Genomic DNA, 21448 nt, shown 5'->3' with positions numbered 1-21448 from the left:
GCGATAATTTATTAGGATCTAATTTAATTTGAGGAATATTATGATAAAAGAGACTATGGGGAGCTTATTATTATTATTATTAGCCTAAAGGTTCTCTTAAGTATGTTTTGATAATAATAAATCATGGCTAGTATGCTAATGGTTCTAAATTGAGATAAGTTTCAGGATAGTATTAATAAAAGAAAGTCAAATAAACAACAAGTGCAACTTAAAGAATCGAAGGGAAGCAAAGTCAAGGATATGTAAAGACCTTTCAAGTTTAGAAAATCAATGTAAGATGAATATCTTGAGTGCACTTAAGATTTTTACTTGTTCATGCATTTTTTCATACTTAGTTTTCTTGAAATCAAGCTTTAAAGATCATATTTTATCTAAACTCGAGTATATTTTCAAAAACCTTAGGCAAATTGATTTTAAATTAACCTATAGAGGTATGTAGCTAAAGGTGTAAGGTTTTGGATTTGAAAAAGAAAGGTTTTGAGCATTTTTAGGTTCAAATGGTTAAGGGTGGATTGAATCGGCTCAACCGGTTAGGTAGATTATATTAATAGTCCATAAATTCTACAACCCTCCCAAGCTATCTAGCAATCAAAAAGCATTTCCTCTCCCCTCCATGGTATTCTTTTTTTCTATTACAAAACTTCTAAAATTCTCTTTTACGTGGTGGTAGCAATATGCATGGCTCTCAACTTTAAATATCTTAGGACAAATTAGTTATAATAATATGTAAATATAAAATTCCTATTACTAATTAAATATTTACTTGCAATCAATTATGATATTGTTATTTTTTTAATATAAGAAAATTTTCTAATTATTACATTTTTAAGCCATATAATTTTATTTAATTTTATAGGATATAGGATGAATAAGTAAGATTAAAAAATAATATCAATATAACTTAATTTCATATAATACTTTTATACAATTAATTACAACTAAGTTAATATTTCCTACTCAATTTTTTGTAGATAGTCAACTATTAAAATAACATTAACAAATGAAAAAACATTTAAGGAAATAATTTCACCAATAGAAGATAACCAAAATTAGTGCTATACTTTAATAAAGTTACACATAAAAACAAAAAGTTAACAATAATTAAAAAATTAACTACACGAATTTGACAATAATTTTATTATTTTAAAATAAACTTGGAAGCAACCAAAAAAACAAAAAAACAAAAACAAAAACAAAACAAAACAAAAAAACAAAATTTGAGCCCGGAAAAGACAAAAGGTATTTCAAATTTAACACAATTTAGGAAGGAGACTTCTCATATTGCACTAAATAAAAAAATCATAAACTAAAAAGGAAAAGAGAAAAAGAAAAAGGTAAAACAAAACAAACAAAAATATTAAAAATTCGAAAATATAGGTAAAAAAATCTTCTTCTTCTCCGTAGAGCTTCTTGTGTATCGTAAAATCCATTGATTTTTTTTTTTCTTTTTTTTCACTAACTTAACCAAATTTATTTATTTATTTTTCATGCTATATTCACACCGGAAATCTATCCTCCACAACCCTATTTTTCAAACTCATTTTTTCCTATTGCCTTTAGTTACAGCCACAAAATCCTAAACCAATCCAAGTTCTCACACATCTAACTCAAATATATTACAAAACATATCTCAAATCTACCTACCTCAACAATCATACAAACAACACATATAGACCTAAATCGCAATAATTATAGGTACTTGAATTTTTTATACTATCTTTAATAATGTAGCTAGATATCAAGAGAATGGTGGGAGTTTGTGGATGCAAATAAAGAGATGTCATCAAGGTTACATCAAGATTGGGTGGGGAAACCTCTCATTCTCCTCTTTTTCCATCTCAAGTGTGACAATAAAGCCTATTAATAAAAATTAAAAAGAAAAAAAAAAAAGGGAAAAACCCACTCCATGAGTAAGTTTTGACATTTTTTAAATATTCAATAGGGAATACCTATCTTTTCTAATGTAGCTAGATATCAAGCAAATGGTGGAGTTTGTGGATGCAAATAAAGAGATGTCATCAAGGTTACATCTCGATTGGGTGGGGAAGTCCTTCTCCGATTCTTCTTTCAACCCAAGTTTGACAGTAATATTATCAATTAATAAAAATAATTTTTTTTTAAAAAGAAAAGAAAAGAAAAGAAAAACCCACTTCCATAAGTCAGTTTTGACATTTATGTTGGAGAGACTCTTATTACTTTAAGTTTGAAATTTTAAACTCTTTTTTAAATAAAAAGAAGGGTTCCCCCATAGTCTTTTTACCATAATTTTTCCTTTATTTTATATGTTAATCCCATGGATCCAATTTGGACATAGGTTGTCAAAACACAATCTTATTATTTGGGGCATGTATCTTTTGCTACATGGGGATGTGATCAGGTATTAAATTTGTTACTTGAAACTACTTATATTGAGGCAAAATATTAATGTTGGAGCCCAAAAAAGAATTAGATTTGAATCTTTTCCAAAATTTTTAGGAGAATGCCTTTCCAGTGAGCATTGAAATTGCAGGAAATGGGTTGCTTTTCTACAAAACATCAGTTTAGGACAAAGGGGTTTCCCCAATACTTTCACCAGCACTTAGGTATGAGATTTCCTGTGCCGAACACTCACATGCATATTCATACAATCTATATTCATATACTCACTTCTCAATTCATACAATCTATATAATCTATATGCATATATCCACTTCTCAAACCAGTAACCATACAAAGATCATCACAACCACAACTAGAAAATGAAAGGAACCACATAAGGAAAGCAATTTTCTGCTTTTGTTGATCAGCTGGCTTGTATTTTTCAAGAAGATTGGCCTGCAGCAAACACTAGATAGATTTGGAACATGAAGCATGTAACATTAATTAGCTAGCAGTACAAAGGCATTTTTACTAGCATATATATGATTAGTTCACTACTTCAACATTTCATGTAACAATAGCTGAAAACTTATTCAACCAACCATAAACTTATCTTCCATCAACACTTCCAATATGGCTTATAAGCAAACTGCCAGTATAGTTAACTTATTTCCAAGGAAAACCAGAATACTAGTTGGGGGAAGTTATTCCCTCCTGCACTGTATATAATTACTCCAAACCCTACTTACTTGCATATACTATATATACTAATTATGAATAGGTGTCTTTCTTCGAGCCGGCGTATAATCCATGGCCAGCCAATCTTCTTCTCCACGATGGCCATCTTCTTTCGTTATGAGAACTGCATTCTGACTCGAATGAGGGACATCATGGGCTGCATGGACATCGGTCTTCACACTCCATGCTGCTTGAACAAAACCATAATATTATTGAGTGACTTCCTGAGAAAATTTTTCATGGATCGATAGGGGTAATAAATCAAGCACATAGAGTAGAAGTTACCTTGGAGGAGAACCGATGAGGAGAAGAAGAATATAAAGCTCACCAGAAGAACAGCCTTCCAAGGCAGATAGTGGTTTTTCATGTCTCCTTCTGAAGGCTTCTGCTGAATTAACGAAAATTGTTTGATTCGAGCTTTGCGTTTGTTTGTGTTTCCTTATCTCACTAGCTTATATTATTTATAGATAGAGAGATGACAGTTATAGACGTGTAACATGTAAGATAATTATGTATTCTCATCTGTGTCCAACTATGGAGATTAATTTCACAAGGACAAATTTTATATATGTTGGATGTTCAACATTTCTTCTATGCTGATAATATATGTCTTGATGGAGTTGTTCTGATTGGAGGACATGAGGCCACGACCACATACAACAAAAGGTTCCAAAGTGTTTATGGAAAATAATACAATATCTAGTGGGAAAAGGGAGAGCAAATTCAATAATTTTGCATGGTGAGGAGTTGAGCTCAGTAAGTGTATAGGATTGAGGAACTGATGTGGTGGGTTACATTGATGATGCAAGGTTGTACAGAGAGGGAACAGCTAAAAGCATGTCTTGGATATGTAGCCATTGGTCATGGCTATGGACCTGCAATATCAAGTGAGGTGTTGGAGCTGTTCAGCTTCTCCAGACTTGGTGTGGCCGTACTGATTAGCTCCTGCCTGTTTTCCTTCTAATATCATACAACCCTAGACCCTTCATGTTCTTGAAGAGTTAACAGCCTGTTCTGCAAGAAACAAAATACATCTGTGTCGGTTTGTTTTCTCTGCTTGCTTCTTAGATAAACGCATACACATGTTTACAACATCTTTGAGAAAAGAAAAAGAAAAAAACAGACGGGTTTGATCAGCTTCTGTAACATTTATATATACTTTTAGCAGAGTTCATTACAAAAAAAGGGCAATAATAGTGAAGACAACTGTAATATTTTCTCTTGATGCAGTCTTCAAAATACATGCTTCTATGTAAAATTTAGAAAACTCCCATTTCGAATTGCAGAATGAAGATCAGTAATCAAACAAGTCTCCTGTGAAATATAGGCCATATATATATATCAAGGCTGTGAGCTGAAGATCAGCAAGGATTAGTGAGTTGGCCCAAAAGGTGGAATGAAAAATGGACAAGTTGAGAATAGGTCCATTTGGTGGAACAATGGAGGGCCTTGGCTGGGGCCACGTGATGATCCATTGAAGAGCACAGAAAAAGGTGAAGAGTAGAGAGGGCAATGTGAGACACATAGGGGAGGGGGCCGAAGACATCATGTCTCACAGCAAATGAATCCAAAAATGTTCTAGTTGAGAAGCCCGGACGAAGCATAGGCATGATGCACAATGTCCGGCTTCTGGGTCCTTTGTCTCCCTTCTAAGCTGTAGCCCTTCTATCTTCCAAGGCTACTATACTTATGGAAATAAAGCGTTTCTAGGGTCAGGAAACACACACACCCCTTGTTTCGTTACATTGTAAAGTAAGCTGATCATGAGAAAAATCTTCCCCAATAATGTAAATCAAGTTTAGCCTGTCTTGCATTGCCATCTTTGCCCCGTCCTTTACATGACAAGATGATCAGGAGTTTGCCATTTTCCCTGTCAATGAAGAGTGGGCATCTACAGTTTCATAATCAAAACCCACTGTGTCAATTGGTACAAAAAAAAAAAATAATACCACCACTGTAGAGGTCCATGTTTATCCACTTACCTTGTACTGAATTTTACTCATCTGTACCTTTGTACGATTCTCTGTTAATATTATTTATTTATATCTTTATCCAATAATTTAAATTTTTCTACAACTATATTATAGAGAATTCTACGGTGTCATTTTGATAGGTTCTATTTAATTTTTTATTATAATTTGTACACCGTTCAATATCTCATTAGACAATATTGGAAGGCACGTCAAGTTACCATAGTTTGACCCATGTATCGTTGGATCACAATCAAAGATATTTTCTCAATAGATACTTTAAAACCAACATCATGAATTTAGTAGTGTCATATATATACATTTTCATGTGTCATCTTCTGGAGTGGATGATACCTTCGTATAACAGAAAAGATGCCCACGTTATTTGGTTCATGTTCTTGATAACACGGCCACAAAAAATATTATCTTCAACGAGGAGAGATCATATTGAATTGCAAGGCGAAAAAAGGGGCTCTCCATCATGGCCACCTCATCACCCATGACCAATTCCATGGTCATCATTAAGAGAAAACAACATTGTTACAACTAAAATTAAAAATCATTAAAGGTGGTAACCTAATCCTCTTACTTGAATGAGAATGGGTTTTACCAAGTCTTAACCTCAAATTAATTATGGATTAATCAGCAATAAGAGACGACAATACTTTGAAACAAAACCAGGGTCACATATGTAACCCACTATAGCTTAAACTGACCCAATGATCCACCCATATGGTCCATCTGAGTGGGAAATCCCAGCTACCAAAAATTGTATTCGACAATATGTGCCACAAAATGTATAGTTTAATTTAAAACACTCGAATTTTCAAGACATGGCACCCGCATCATCTTATCAGAAACAGGAGCCAATGACCCACCAGCCAATAGGTTCATATTTTCTGATATATGAAGAAGAAAATGAAGAGAATTGGATCATCACAACCATTCAATTAATGGAGGTGTTTGAATGTGGTGCACAAGTATATAACAATAAAAGACAGAATAGAGATGTTGTGAGGAAGGAGACAGGGGTGTTGACGTTGAGTAGTGCTGCTGCCATGGCCACATACAGGTACCATCAAGGTTAGTGGTGATCTTCACCTTTGATTTAAGTTGAGCTTGCTTCTGTCTCCTTTCTAGAGCTCATTTTTAGGTTTTTTTTCACTATATATATAAAACCAATTCATGTGATAGAGAAATTTTGAACTGGGTTTGCCATCTACGAAGCTATAGTCTTCCCACATTACTGATTTGTCGGTAAGGATGAAGATCTTCTCTTGTGAATTCAATTTGTTATTTTACTTTATTTTGCCTTGAAGACAATGAAAGAATTGGAAATTAGAAGAGAAGATAGTACATTTGACTAGATGTATGAGTAAAAACGAAGATATTGTTGGGACAATGAGTCCTGTACTTTGTTTGTTGATGATTTTGCTCTTTTTTAGGTAGTAAAGTACTCTCTACAAAAGATGTGAGGTTGTTCATTTAATTGGATTGTCATAGATAAGTTTAAAAAAGTTTATTAAGGGTAATTTTTTTAATAAGGTGGCATTGGATCATATATTTTAAAATTGAGCTAAAATAAAATTAATTTTTGAAATTTTGAAATTTTATTTTTTAAAAGAATTTCATTTCCAGCACTTTAGGCTATTAGGCATATATATATTCTACATAAATATGTTTTTGGTGGAACACTTCAAGAAAACAAACTAACTTATACTAATCTCTTTACGAATTTTGGGTTGTTGGAAGGATCTGTATTTCTTAGATATTGAGAAAAATCCATTGGAGTATCGAAGGTGCAAGGTTCTGGTCGTAAATCAAAGTATATGTACTAGAGAATTTTCTATTTTTTTTTTTATGATTTATTATAAATATTTGATTATAAATAGAAAAAGTGAAATATTTCAACTTTTTTCTAAAATAGAAAAAGTAACCTGTTGACTTTTCTTTACTCTTAACACTTAATATAAATAAAATATTATAAAAACAAATAACATAATACTTAACACTATTTAATACTATTTTGTTTTAATTTATATTTAGAATTAAGTAAAAAAAAACAAATATCACCTAATTCTTTAAGGTAAAGTGACCAGATAAATTTATGTACTTTGATATCAAATACTAAATTATAGATTAAAGGTTTTAGATACTATGATTTTTTTATCTCTACAACTAGTATGAGGTTTTCATGTAAAAATTCTTATGTTTCTTGTTGATGTTTGATTATTTTGTTTATTAATGATATTTCCTAGTTTAAATTTGGATACAAATGTATAATCCTTATATTATAATTTTTAAAAATTACTCATTTACATCCTCTTGGTGATTTTTTTTTTCAGATATAATAAAAATTAATAAGACATTTATATCTCATTTAGAAAAAAAAAAATTAGTTTCTATTTTAAAAACTTGAGCTTTCCTTTATTCATGGTTCACGAGTGATTATGCCATCCTCAAAAATTAGTTATTAACTCATTATTTCCAAAACATACATAATGTGGGATTTCTAATCAAATTTCTTTTCTTAAGAAAAGGTTCAAAAATGTTTTTGCTACAAAAAAAGAAAGTGATAATAACAATAATAATAATGAAGATGTTACGATCCATTAGAGGGCCTACATGAGATATATGAAATGATTCATATTAAGTTTTGTAATTATTAAAGTTTTATCAAACCATATTACAATTAATAAAAAAATTTAAAATTTACCTTCTATATTTGAAGCATATAAAAAAAAAAAAAAAAAAAATCCTAATTTGATGGTACTTTAGAGAAGAGTAAAAAAAAAGAAAAAAGAAAGAGGCCCCAAAACAACACCATAGGCCCTCAAAAGATAGTTGATTTTCTTTTCTTTCTTTTTTTTTTTTTCCCTTCTTTTTTTTTCTTTTTTTCCTTTCTCTGTAGTAGAAGTATCAAATAATGTCACCGACACCTTTCTTTTTCCCTTTTTAACATGAGATAATTATAAGGAATTAAGGTTGAGACAATTATGGTTTTGGACCAGCAAACTGAAGTTGGAGATGGTATGACATGACTTCTCAGAAAAATTACTTTGGAAAAAAAAAAAAACAGTTACCCATGATATGAATGAGTCAATTCCTTAGCTGAATTGAGTCCTTCCACCAGTTTGACATGCTTGCAGACAAAAGAGTACATATTTCCCCAGCAAGAGAGAGGTAGGAAGCTGAACTGAATTAAAATTACTTGAATTGAGTTGAAAATAATAGAAAAAAGAAAAAGAAAAATGAAAGGAACAAGGAGAGAGCAATTATTTAGAAGAGCATATTTTGTCTGCCATTTGAGTTACTTAAACCAACAAAAGACAGGCTGCATATATAGAATATAATGTATGCTTGGAACTTGGGCTTGAACAGGTGTTGTGCCTAATTCTCACAAGTTGAAGGCAACTGAGAGGGAAATTGTTGTAAAAAGTAGAAAAGAAACCCACAAGGCTGAGAGAGAAGCCAACTACATTATGTTGATTGGTGTCAGTTTTAGATGCTCATGGACAGCACATTCTTATCCCGAGTCTCCATCTGTGGGATTGACTTGGAGTTGGAGGGTCATGGTCACCTTTTTCAGTTCTGGAAACCCACCCCACACTCAAAGGCCCAAAACACACACACATACATGCATGTATATTAATTAAGGGTTATGATTATACATCAATTGGGGGAGCTTTGTGTTTATCTATACAGTTTCTGTGCATCTGGACATGTGTCTATGCATCTTGTTCAATCACAAATTAATCAGCTGTAAATTCATTCTTGAGTTCAGAAATAAGTTGGGTGTTGATGTTTCCAAGGAGACTCCATTGTATGTATATCATGAATAGAAGTTTAAAATTAGAAGAAAAAATTGGGATTAGGAAGTGTTCAACAAGTATTGGTGGGATGAGTGTCCTGGACAATGGGTAATTGCAAGCCACAAATCTCAAAGAAGAAGAAGAAGAAGAAAAAGTTTAAGGTATTGAAGAGGTAGTTATATATTGTTGGTCTTAACTATCAAAAGTGCATGGTAAAATATAAATCATTAAAGGATGATCTAAATAATAAAATCAATTAACAAAAAATACGGATCGGGTATAAACAATGGAATGTATGTATAAAAAAAAATGAAATTGAAGTAAAAAGAATGAAATTAGCCTTAAAACAAAACAAAAAAATGAGATCAGATATAAATCAATATTGGAACTCATGTATCAAAGAATTGGATTGAGATATAAAGCAATAGAATTGAGTTTGATACAAAGTAAAAGCATGATTAGGTATAACCAATGGAGTTCAAGTATAAGTAAATGAAAATTAAGAACAAAGCAATAAATCAGATTTGATATAAAGCAATAGAATCTAAATATATATGTGACATGACCTGATGATCCGATTGATTGCATTTTTGAACACATACCTATTCTACATTGATAATTGATGAAGGGTAACCTAAATGTCTCTAAGTTCTCATTTGGGGAACTTGTGGGGACTTGCAAGGTATACTTAATATTCCCATTTTGATACCTTTTAGAAGGACGAAAGTGCCAAAAATCAAAATCAAAGGGAAAAAATTAAGGTAAATATTCTTGATTTGAGTATCTATAGATTCATAATGATAGGCTTATAGGTAGGAATGACAATGAAGTGAGGTTTTTTTTTTTTTTTTGGTACCTGCCCTATCTCAATTCTAATGAGATAAGTTTAAAAAATAAATAAATAAATTAGGGAAGAGTTTGAAATTTTATTTAAAACTTAAGAGAAGTTTAGCATGGGTTTGGATATTACTATGTCTTACCTCGCCCAAATTATATATAAAATTAATTTTATCTTATTTTTCTATTTTTAATATATAATAATAACAACAATAATAAATATTTTTCAATAAAATAAATTATAAAAAATTATAATATTTTAATTATTTATAAAATATAATTATTTTAATGTAATTAAAAATAATTTTAAAAAATTAAATAGGGTGGGCGGCGAGTATGAGAAATTTGCATATCTATCCTATTCCATCCCACCCTATTTAATTTTTTTTCATGGGATGAAAATTAAAATTATTTTAAATAAATAGGGTAAAATTAAGATGATGTCGACTTGTTTTGAACCTGCTATATTACCATCCCTACTTATGGGACCCAATATTTGATTTATTGAATGGGCGAGGATATGATTTGGAGGGACATAGTCAATTTTTAAGATGCTGCATGGATTGAAAATTGTGAAGAAAATAGCTAGGCCTATGAGAATACATAAAAGCCATAAAGAAACTGAACAAATGTTAGGACCATTTCATAAAGAGAAGATGCTCTTCAAAAGTACTTGTGAATGGAGTAACATTTAGCTGAACTAATGTTGTTTGGACCATTTATAAATAGCCAATACAATATTCTTTCTTCCCTTTTTTATTTACTCTTTCAACCAAAGAAAAAAAGGCAGTGGCATATGCTGTCTAAGCTTTGAAATCTCAAGGCACATGTGTAAAGGCTGCAACTATTTTTTTCTTTCCTTTTTTTGGGCATCATAGTTTCACTTCATTTTTACTATTTTTTTCCTCAAATGGACACTCTGAAAACAGCAATAGCCATCCTTTTCAAGCCCCACCAACTAAAATAATTAAATAAATTTTTAAAAAAAAAAGAAAAAAAAAACTGAAAACCCATTTTAAAAACTTTTCATGATTCACAAGGGAGCCTCTTTAAGATACTAATATCTCATCAAATCTTTATTATTGATTTAGTAGTACTAAAGGACTAACTTCTTTCTTCATTAAACAAGTTACACACATTCTTTTAAAAGAAAATGAAAAATAAAATCAATAATAAATTAAAAATAAATAAATAAATTGATGATGTAAGTAGGAACATGAATCATGAATTAAGATGGATGGTTTCCAAATGTCAAAAAAAGCAAGCTTCTTCAAGTCACCAATAGACATAATGACCTTGCCTTTTTCATCAAGTAGGGCAACCCATCTTTTGGGGCAAGAGGAAGGTAATCAAAGTAGATTTCATTTGCTTTCACTTTGTGCATCACAAAATATATACTTTTTGGAATATGTATTGATATTAATGAAGAAAACAATAACAAGCATGAGACATATTCCCACAGTGAATTTGAAGAGCTGAACACCATGTCCAATTTCATAGGTTCTCAGACATTTCCTGTCTACTTACCAGAATAAATATGATCTTGTTCATTCCTCCACTATCACTAGTGGCTAAAGGTTGCCTCTCTTCATTTATTAAGCTTCCCTTTCTTAATAATAATAATAATAATAATAATAATAATAATAATTAGAACTGCAACTTGTACAAGTTGGTCAAGTTGATAATTGACCCGAGTTCAACTCAAAATAATCACTCCAACACAATCTCTAACTTAAGGTATTCAACTTAACTCCAATCCAACATTATTTTTCTAAATTGTGATTGAATTCAGATTGGTAAAATTAAACTCGAGTTAATCGCGTTAAACTTGAGTTTATCGTGTTAAACTCAAGTTGGTGAGATTGATTAAATTGCATGATTTAAATTTTTAAAATCACTACCAAAACAACTTTTATTTCTATATATATATATATATATATATATATATATATATATATATATATATATGTCTTTCTAAATAGTATAAAATGATTTTTACCATTTGGACATCACTTCCAAAGTACATAATATTTTGGAGTATTGCCAAGTGGTCGCATTTTGCTCATAATTATTGCGCGTGTAGCGCGGGGCCATTAACATATTAATAAGACCAGACAAAACAAGTTAATTAGCAAAGCTTCAAGGGTCCCACATTACGATTACAAAGTAGAAGTCTCTGGAGCCTAACTTAATCAATCAATGCCCCCGGTGACACTTAGGCCCCACATCCCACTAAGCCACCATCATCCATGCCTAATCACTTTTCATAAAGCCAAAGTTTCTATACAAATTATCGAAAGAAAAACACGGTTGGAAACTGCACTTGTAGCTTGCCTAGTTGCTCTCCTGTAGATGTGCATCATCATCAATGTGATAATCCTATCCCCATTGCAAATAGCCTTTATCCTCCCTTTAAATTGAAAGAAACATTTCCAAGTATTGGGTCCCAATCACCATGTGAACCCTTGATGGCTGATTGCATCTTCACTCAACTTGGCCCCCCACCACCACACCCTCTCATCATTCTCCCAACCCTTTTCCTCCAACATCACACATGCCCCTTTACCCACTTCTGATCATCACTGCCCCCACAACCTATTATGCTGCACCCACCTAATCTCCACCCTCCATTACATGCATGTACCACTCTGATGCTCCCCTTTTTTGACCCCAAACGCTCTTTTTTCTTGTTTTTTTTATTTTTAACGTGCATGTACACTTCAACTTTTACGTGAATGTAATGCATTGAATTGATTATAGCTGTCACTCTTTCCATCTTGTGTGTATATATATAGAGGGGAATGTGTAGGTAGTATATCAAAGTTGAGCTTGGGGATGGAGAAGAGCAGGTCATTTCCCGAGTACTCGTCCTCTTATGCCGGCGAGTTCGGGTTCCATGACAGATCAAATTCTTATAGCTTTAATGGGCCGTGCAACAAGGGGAGTGGTTTTGCGACGTCTAATGATCCGGAGCTAAAGAGGAAGAAGAGGATTGCTTCATATAATGTGTTTACCGTGGAAGGGAAGCTAAAGACTTCCGTAAGGAGCAGCTTCAAGTGGATCAAGACCAAGTTGAGCGATATACGATATGGTGTGTGAGTTGCAGAGACTGTCCTCACTCCTCAGCCACGAAGTGATCATTTCTCACCCTTCACTGTATAGAGTTTGGCGTCAAAAGTGTGTGCAGCGATTGGATGATGGTGTGTGGCTCTTGTTGCATGGGAAACTACATGCCATGCATCAATCCAGGGAGGCCTTTTTGGGTAGATTAGGTAGTATGTTTTGATGAACAAGAGCTGAACCCATCCCCCCGTTTTTTGTTCTCTTTTTGCTTTTTGATCTTTCATCAAAACTTGGTATCCATATTTCTATCAGATGTACAAATACCGAAGGGTGTGAATGATGATTTTGATGGTCCTTTGAAAGATTTTGTATGTTTTACTGATCTTTTTGGCCAAAGCTGATGATGAGGTATTTAATTTGTGCTAAATCCTGCAAACCCCAATTGAATATGCAGAGTTTCTTCAATGGGATTTGGGCGAAGTTTTGCCTATTTGATCTGAAACCACCCCCCCTCCTGTGTATTTGTCTCTGCCCTTTCTACATTGAATTGAACATAGCAAGGAAGGAGGAGAGAGAGGTTAGGTAGCCATCAAGAGTTGATATTAAAGCAACTCCTCCCCCTTTACTGGGGCTTAAAGTTTACATATATTAATTGCTTGTTTGGCAGTGGTGGAGTAAACAGAAAGATTCAATTAATAAAAGAATTTGTTTGGGGCCATGTCAAAGTAATGGGATCAACTTGAACCTACCTTTGAAGGCCCTTCATAAGTTAGTCCCTTTACTGTAAAAGGAAACTCCTAGCCATTCAATAATGGGTACATTTCAAACCCTTTCTCAAGACCCTACAGGCCACATAACGAGCCAAGAAAATGGCTGGAAAGAAGATCCAAATATTGCAGCTAGTTATGACATTATATTGATGGTATCTTCCTCTCATAAACCCTGTCCCATATCTGAAAATTTTATGTTGTAGAGGTGTCAAATGTACATAAAAAATGAGATCCTTACAGAAAACCCAATTAAAGGTTGCTGGTATTCTTCATCCATCCATTAACAGAATCATGTCCTAAGTAACATTCTCAGCAATTGATTTGGTTGGCTGCTGTGTTTCTCATTTTTGCATTTGTTTTGCTGTTTGCTTTCAAAACCAAAAAGTACGTCAAATATGCTAAGGAGGACAATATCTTATGTGTCAGATCCAAATGTCGCGGTGAATTGTCAGCAGGGACCTACCAACTTGCCCAAAAAAGTGGTGGTGTTGGGCTAAAAAAACAATAACAGAGAGAAAACTAATCATGCTGATATATGCAAATGAAACACATTGATACAATTCATAACAAAAATATGTAACCCTGATATATTTATTCATTTATATTATGGTCTCTGAGGAGAAAAAATATATAGAACCAAGAAAAAAAAACTAAAAATACAGCAAATAAAGTGGCCTAATCTTCCAAAGGATAGGGTTTCAAATGCTTCCTTTGATCCAAATTTCGGAATTCTCTAGTGGATGCAGACCTATGAACATGATTCGATCTATACATGTTATTGTTTTCTTTGCTGCGGTTGGTTGCACTTGTTTTGGAATTCGGTAATGGAGGTAGGTTCTTAATGTTGTTTCCAGCATTAGGATAGTCTTGGGTTCTTGGGGACATCTTTTGACGAGAGGATGCAACTGGGGAGAGCAAAAAGGGTGGGCTCTCTTCTTGAAGTGCTGGCCTTGCACTGGAGGAGGCACTGCCTGTGCTATTCCTGGACTCCTGACTCTGGCTGGTCCGTTCTGTACTCTTTTCGGTTTCCTGACACAGCATGTTATACAATTAACATACCACCTTCAATGTGATCGAATTCAGCTGAATCAGCTCCACCTCAATCATTGCAATTAGCAGCATGCCAACAATCACAATGGCCTGCCTTGCTTTTCTGGTGAAGTCAGGCAGCTTCTTTTGATTTCAGAATGTGGCATGCTGCTGTTTGTGAGGGGTTGGCCATCATAACAGTTGCCCTTCCATGGACAGAAATTTATAGGCGTGTGTTTGTGCCAAATCAAGGCACAAGTCATGTATGGAAATATGAAAAATGAAAAGAGAATCAGAGCAGAAATTCATTTTTACTATGTCTCTGTTCTTTCCACGAGGGATTAGGCTTATACCTCTTTGGAAGACCCAGAATCTCCTTTCGGTTTTTCAGCGGTTGGATCCTTTCTCCTATGACCTGTTCGAGAATGCTGCTTCATTTTGGACCTTCTAGGCCTATATTGAAAAAGATAAGGGATCAGATATTTCAACCAGTTGAAAATAGAGGACCCTGAGGCCTTACATTGATTGATAATTCATAGAAAAAAAACAGATGTACAGATATTCGAACTTATCTGTAAGAAATAGAAGCAAATGATATATGATAAATTAGTGTCAAAAGGTGAACCAAATCTTCCAAAAGATAGTCTACTTAGTAACAGACGGTACCAAATCAATTTTGAGTTTTGTCTTTGATTTTTCATGGAGACATTATTGGAATTCATCCATCTTTTATACATCTCTTTATAACCTTTCTTTCTGTATCTTTCTCAGAATCTATCTACCACATGGCATGAACTTTACTGTGCTGATAAATATTTACCCACTATCAGAATCCATGACTTACTTTCTGTGCTCTCTGGCTTGAGCTGCCTCATCATCCTCTTTGTAAATTACAGGTAGACCTGTAAGGTCACACGCCAACGGCCATGTGTGAAAGAACTGCAAAGCAGAGGTGTAAGGCCTTAGCACAGATGTAAAGAATAAGCTTGTTTTTAATGTACTTTGCTCATACAAAACAAATTCAAGGTAGCTGCTTACACCGATATGTCAAAGAAAATTGTGAAACTAAGTAATACTCTGATAGTGTAGTCAAACCTTTCAATTAGTATTCCTATGCTTACGGATCTTCAGAAGTTTTAGGGCGTTTTTAAGAATGTATGACTAATTGAAAAAATTAACAGGCACAATAATGAATCATTGTATACCAACTAATCCATGTGAGAGACTAGAAGGTTTGTAGCCAGTAAACTAATCTTGAGGCACTTGCTGGGCCTTTCAATATGTACTTACTTCATTCTGAAGAGCAGAACGTGCCGAACCACGATATGAAGGGTCTAGAGCAAGAAGAGTGCTCAAAAGACCCAAAGAAGATGTAGGAAAATCCCTGAAAGCTTCAACCAAACTAGGTTTGTACATTTGTGGTGGTCGGAAGGTTGTGGGCATTCTTAGTTTTTTCCAGTATTCCTCTGAGGGTGTGCCACATAACTTGAAAATCCTATGAATTTGCTCAACCTGAAAGCATAAAAGCATGATTAATCCGAAGGCTAGCTACCTGCCAATGGTAAGATCATCAAGCTCAATGTCATTATCCCTAGACATAATATGAACTAGAACTAGCATCACAACTTCAAATCTCAAAGAAATTTAAAAGAATTTGATGTTCTAGTTTTGGTTTCAGTCCATTTCAGAGCTCCAATCTATTCTGAAATCTGAAAACAAGTTCATTTTGGTCTTTCCAGGATTCAAAGTTTTGCCCTCACTCCATTCTTCAAACCCTTGTTAAGAAAACTGTATTACCTCAGTCCTACCAGGCATAATTGGCCCCCCCAAGAACATCTCTGCCAAGAGACACCCAGCACTCCATAGATCAATGCCAACTCCATAATCTGTAGCACCTAATAATAGCTCAGGTGCTCTATACCAAAGGGTCACAACCCTGCTTGTGAGGGGATGATTTCGGTTAGGATAAAAATGATTCGCAAGCCCAAAATCCGCTATCTTTAGCCTCCCATCTTTATCAATCAACAGGTTGGACCCCTTTATGTCTCGGTGTAGAATCCCCCTCTCATGGCAATGCTGCAGACCAGAGAGCAGTTGATGCATATAACACTTGATCTGCACCATCAGTTGAACATAGCAAATAAGAAAATTGTCACTCCTAATTAGAAATCTCAACCAGACGACAAGGAAAGTCTCAACCTGTGGTTCGGTAAGCCTTTCAGGACAGGCAATGACTCTGGCCAAATCTGACTGCATGAAGTCAAAAACCAAATAGAGACTATATTGCATCCTTGATGTTACCAACCCTTCAAGCTTTATGACATTGGGATGATCCAGCTGTCGTAGTATCGTAATTTCTCGGGCCATAAACTTGACACTCTCAGGTTCAGTTGTTTCAAACCTGACCTTCTTCAAGGCAACAATTTTTCCAGTGTCTTTGTCCCGAGCTTTATACACATTACTGTAGGTGCCCTGGCCTATCTGTAATACCAGACACATCAAAATTCAGTTCAAATATCTACTTCTTTCCCCAGTGGAATCAGTAGACTTATGTATGCACTGTTTGGCTGCTGAGAAAATTAAGCAAAGGGAATAAATTGAAAATAAATTGAAACAATAATTAGTAAAGATCTCCACTTGCCTCAGCCTAATACAACCATCTACTTCAGTTGGGCTGAGTTTTGTACTCCTTGGTAACTAGGAAAGAAACATGAGATCCAAAACTATATTTTTATTTTTCTCCTCTTTCCCAGAAACCAAACGGAACTAGTCCTGAGAAAACAGAGTTACAGAAAGATTTCTTCTAAAAAGTAGGGTGACCCACAAAAAGATGAGAGATTAGGTGAAAAGACAATTACAAGACACAATCCCTTCCACTCTGCTTTTACAACCAGAGAACCCTTCAACATAACAAACAATTGCCAAATATTCGAATCATAATCACTTCAACAATGACAAGTTCATGAAAAAAAATAAAAATTCATTCCTTGTTAATTGCATACTCCTACACATACAAATGAAATTCATACGAAAAAAAGAAAGTGAAAATAAAAAATCAGAAGGGCCTCACCTTATCGAGTTTATCAAAGGATTCAGCACTCCTTGGAACCAAGCCAGCCAGAGCCGCTTTAGGAATATTATCAGTGAGCCAATTAGGCCACCCATCAACTATTTCTTTCCCTTTAACTTGAGAAACCTCACTGCCGCCATCATCTCTCTTTTCCTCTTTATTAATGGATTTCTCCTCCCCACCACCATCACCACTCACAAACAAAACCTTATTACTTCCAGATTCAGGCCTTAAAACCCGACCAGAGTCCTTATCCGGGTACCTCTGACCAGTTGATCTCCGTCCGGACGCTTTTGACACATACCCATTATCCATTTTCAACTTCTCCAAACCTCTAGGTGGTGAATTCATGGAAGTTTTGGCCTGAACACAGCCCATCAACTAATTGCCCTGTGGGTGGAGTACTGTCTATTAGAAAAGTGTGAAGCAGAAGAAGAATAAGAGAAGAAGCTATAACAGTAGGTGGTTAACATAGTGGATGAAAGACCAAGAAGGAGAGGAACTAGAGGAAGACATGTGTTGGAAGCAGAGAGAGAATGAAAAATGAAAAGGGATGGGAGAAGAAGACAATAAAGCCGTCCGTGGCCGGCAATTTGGTACGGGGACGGGGGAGTATAGCGGAGGAGGATCTTTTGGGAAATTGTTCATCTTTCATCTTTCATCTTTCATCTTTCATCTTAGCTTTCTCCGCTGAAATGATTCAATCTGAGAAAAGCTATAACCTACCCTGCGCTGTGCCTCTCATATCTCGTGGGCTTTGTCAGTTGTGTTTGGTAGGATTTAGCGCGAAGCTTTTGCAAGTCCAATTGGGTTTTGAATATGTGATTTTTTTTTTTCTTTTTTTTTTTTTTCCTTTTAAAAGAAAAATCAAGCATTTAACTAATGGGAAACGCTTCTTACCTACTAACATTTTATCAAATGAGTTGTTTTCAAATATTAAAAATACTAAAAATGTTTCATAAAATATGTGTCAAACAAGTTTTTATAATGTTTTATCAAGAAATATTTGATAGGTAATTTTCTAAAAAATACTTATACATTATGTTTCAATCTCAACAAATGTTAAGAAAAAAAAAAATTAAAGTTATGTTTGGTTCTTGGAAAATTTGAAGGAATAAAATAAGGAAGAAGAGTAGAAAAAAAGAAAAAGTTAAATAAAAAATAAAAAATAAATTTAAATTTAATAAATTATTTTTATACGGTTTCTTCAAATTCATTTTACTTATATAAAATTTAAATTAATTTAAATCATATTATATTTTCCATAGTGAAACTAAATATGAGAAAACCATTTTTTTAATATTTTTTTTCTTGTCCTAATATTTTCTGGGAACCAAACATAGTAAAAAAAATGGTTTTCTCATATTTAGTTTTAATATGGAAAATATGAAAGAATATCAAATACAATTAAATTTGAGAGAAAATGCTAAGAAAAGAAAACAGAGAGGAAAAGTGTGAGAAAAGAAAACTTAAAGGAAAATAAAAAAAAATTGATTTGAAATCAATAAATTATTTTTACATACAACTTCAAACTCATTTTATTTAAATTAATTTTTCGATATAAAGATTAAATAATTCAAAATTTCTTAAGTTTTTAATTTATTTTAATTATATTTGATTTTCTTTTGTATTTTTCATAATACAATCAAATATAAGAAAATCATTTTCCTTATCATTTTTTTTCTTTCCTTAATACTACTCTAGAGGAACCAAACATAACATAGAAATTTATGGATTTTAAAATTATTTAATTTTAAAATAATGAAAGAAAAATAGTAAAATAAATTTCACGAAATATATAAAATAATTTATTGACTTTGAATCTATTTTTAATTTTCTTTCAATTTTTTCTTCTTTTTTTTTTTCTTTTTGTTTTCGTTTCTTCACATTTTCCTTGAATTTTCCAAGAATAAAACATAATCATAAAGAAAATGTTGGAGAAATCACAAATTATATAGAATGATTATAGAATCTAATCAACTAAACAATATATATGTCAGAATCTCATGTTAAATCTATATGATAATAATATCGGAAGACATACCTGAATCCATTGAAATTATGTACTTGGGTTTTGTCTTCCACACCTAAAACAAGTATTGCAACCTTAAAATCACTCACTAATGGGATGTGAATAATTAACAATTTTTTTTTTTATCTCCTCTCGTTTAGACTAGATACCATAACCCTATTTATACCCCTTATTATTTTTATTTTATTTATTGACCCATTATTGATAAATAAAATAAAATTGGTCTCTACACATTTCAAAGCCCATACAGTCCATATATATAGAGATGTTTTAAAGGTCTATCATTAACTTAATTGATCACATATAATTAGGTCCAAATATAAGATAGTTGAATGTACAATTGGTTAATATGTAGGCCCATAATTACCAAAATATCCAACAATCTCCCATTTGGGCCACATATGTCATTAAACAATTGAACATTACAAAAATGAGTTCAATATTTGCTATCTTAACTGTAAGCATCTCAAAACAATCTGGCCCATCAATTATACAAATATAGAACCAAAGCGATCTTCGTTACATGTTTCGTAACTAGACCCATCAATGATCACCACATTAATACAATCAACGACATAGATCAAGTATGGATGTGTAGCATGGAAATTTCATGTAATGTGATCCCATATCATACCTATTTCCAATTGGTCCAACTTTATAACTCAAAAGAATTCAACACACTTTCAAATCTTATGCAAAACTGCAATTGAAATAATATAGCTTTATTTTAGAGTTTTTGATAAGTAAAACAAGAATAATACTTAAGTCTAATAAGAAAAACATGTCATTAACTAATGAACATCAATCAACAAACTCCCAATACACAAGCATATCACCAAGATGAACCACACCCATACGAGCCACATGCTCATGAAACACTTTAGGTGGTACACCTTTGGTAAACGGATCGCAATCATGAAGTTTGTACTAGTATGTTCAATAGACACTTGAAAACTCTGAGCTTTCTCCTTAACAACTAGAAACTTCAAGTCAATATGCTTTGATTTTGACGAACTTCTGTTGTTCTTAGAATATAATTCTGCAACTTTATTATCACAATTTATCCTTAATGGTCTCTCAATGCCATTAACAATATGCAATCCAGTGATAAAATTTCACAACCATATTGCTTGGTTCGATGCTTCATAACAAACTATAAATTCTGCTTGCATGTTGGAAATAGCTATGAGTGATTGTTTAACACTCTTCCATGAGACAGCTCCTTCAGCCAACATAAAAACATAGCCAAAAGTGGATCTTCTGCTATCAATGTAGCCAATAAACTCGGAGTTGGAATACCCTATGATCTCTAAATGCTCATATCTCCGATATGTGAGCATACATTCTTTTGTTCTCTACAAATATCGCATGACCCGTTTTGCTGCCTTTCAATGGATCATTCATGGGTTACTTAAATATCTGCCAAGCATACTAACTACATACACAATATCCGGACGTGTACAAACTTGAGCATACATGAAAATCCCTATTGTTGATGCATAAGGGATGTTTTCCATTTCTTTTTTCTCAATTTCGTTATTTGGCCATTGAAGCAAATTGAATTTATCACCCGTAGCAATTGGGGTATCTCCTAGTGCACAATCTTTCATGCCAAATCTACTAAGCATTTTATCAATATATGTCTTTTGTGATAAGCCAAGAATACCACAAGAACAATCTCGATAAATCTGTATGCCCAACACAAATGATGCATTACCAAGATCTTTCATTTCAAAATTATTTGAAAGAAATCTCTTAGTTTCATGCAA

At 33.2% G+C, this 21448-nt stretch overlaps 2 protein-coding genes and 1 long non-coding RNA gene across 3 annotated transcripts; 1 reads left to right on the top strand and 2 right to left on the bottom strand.

The window, feature by feature from the left end:
- Positions 1-2930: 2930 nt before the first annotated feature.
- LOC117907851 lies at positions 2931-3514 on the bottom strand. The gene is made up of 2 exons (XR_004650069.1): positions 3382-3514; positions 2931-3283 (listed from the first exon to the last, which is right to left on the bottom strand). It is a non-coding gene; the product is annotated as an uncharacterized LOC117907851 (long non-coding RNA).
- Positions 3515-12528: 9014 nt separating this feature from the next.
- On the top strand, positions 12529-13174 carry LOC117907222. The gene has a single exon (XM_034820683.1). It carries the CDS (start codon positions 12551-12553, stop codon positions 12812-12814), a length of 264 nt encoding a protein of 87 aa, XP_034676574.1. The 5' UTR covers positions 12529-12550; the 3' UTR covers positions 12815-13174.
- Positions 13175-14134: 960 nt separating this feature from the next.
- On the bottom strand, positions 14135-18243 carry LOC117906458 (probable serine/threonine-protein kinase At1g54610). The gene is made up of 7 exons (XM_034819480.1): positions 17648-18243; positions 16777-17058; positions 16375-16692; positions 15868-16089; positions 15422-15516; positions 14931-15030; positions 14135-14577 (listed from the first exon to the last, which is right to left on the bottom strand). The coding sequence occupies exons 1-7, from the start codon at positions 18023-18025 to the stop codon at positions 14224-14226; spliced, it is 1749 nt and encodes a 582-aa protein (XP_034675371.1). The 5' UTR covers positions 18026-18243; the 3' UTR covers positions 14135-14223.
- Between the last annotated feature and the right edge of the window lie 3205 nt (positions 18244-21448).

Source organism: Vitis riparia, chromosome 18, assembly GCF_004353265.1.
Source record: "Vitis riparia cultivar Riparia Gloire de Montpellier isolate 1030 chromosome 18, EGFV_Vit.rip_1.0, whole genome shotgun sequence".
Classification (NCBI taxonomy): Eukaryota; Viridiplantae; Streptophyta; class Magnoliopsida; order Vitales; family Vitaceae; genus Vitis; species Vitis riparia.
The sequence above is the reverse complement of the archived record's forward strand: the minus strand, read 5'-3'. Positions and strand labels throughout refer to the sequence as shown.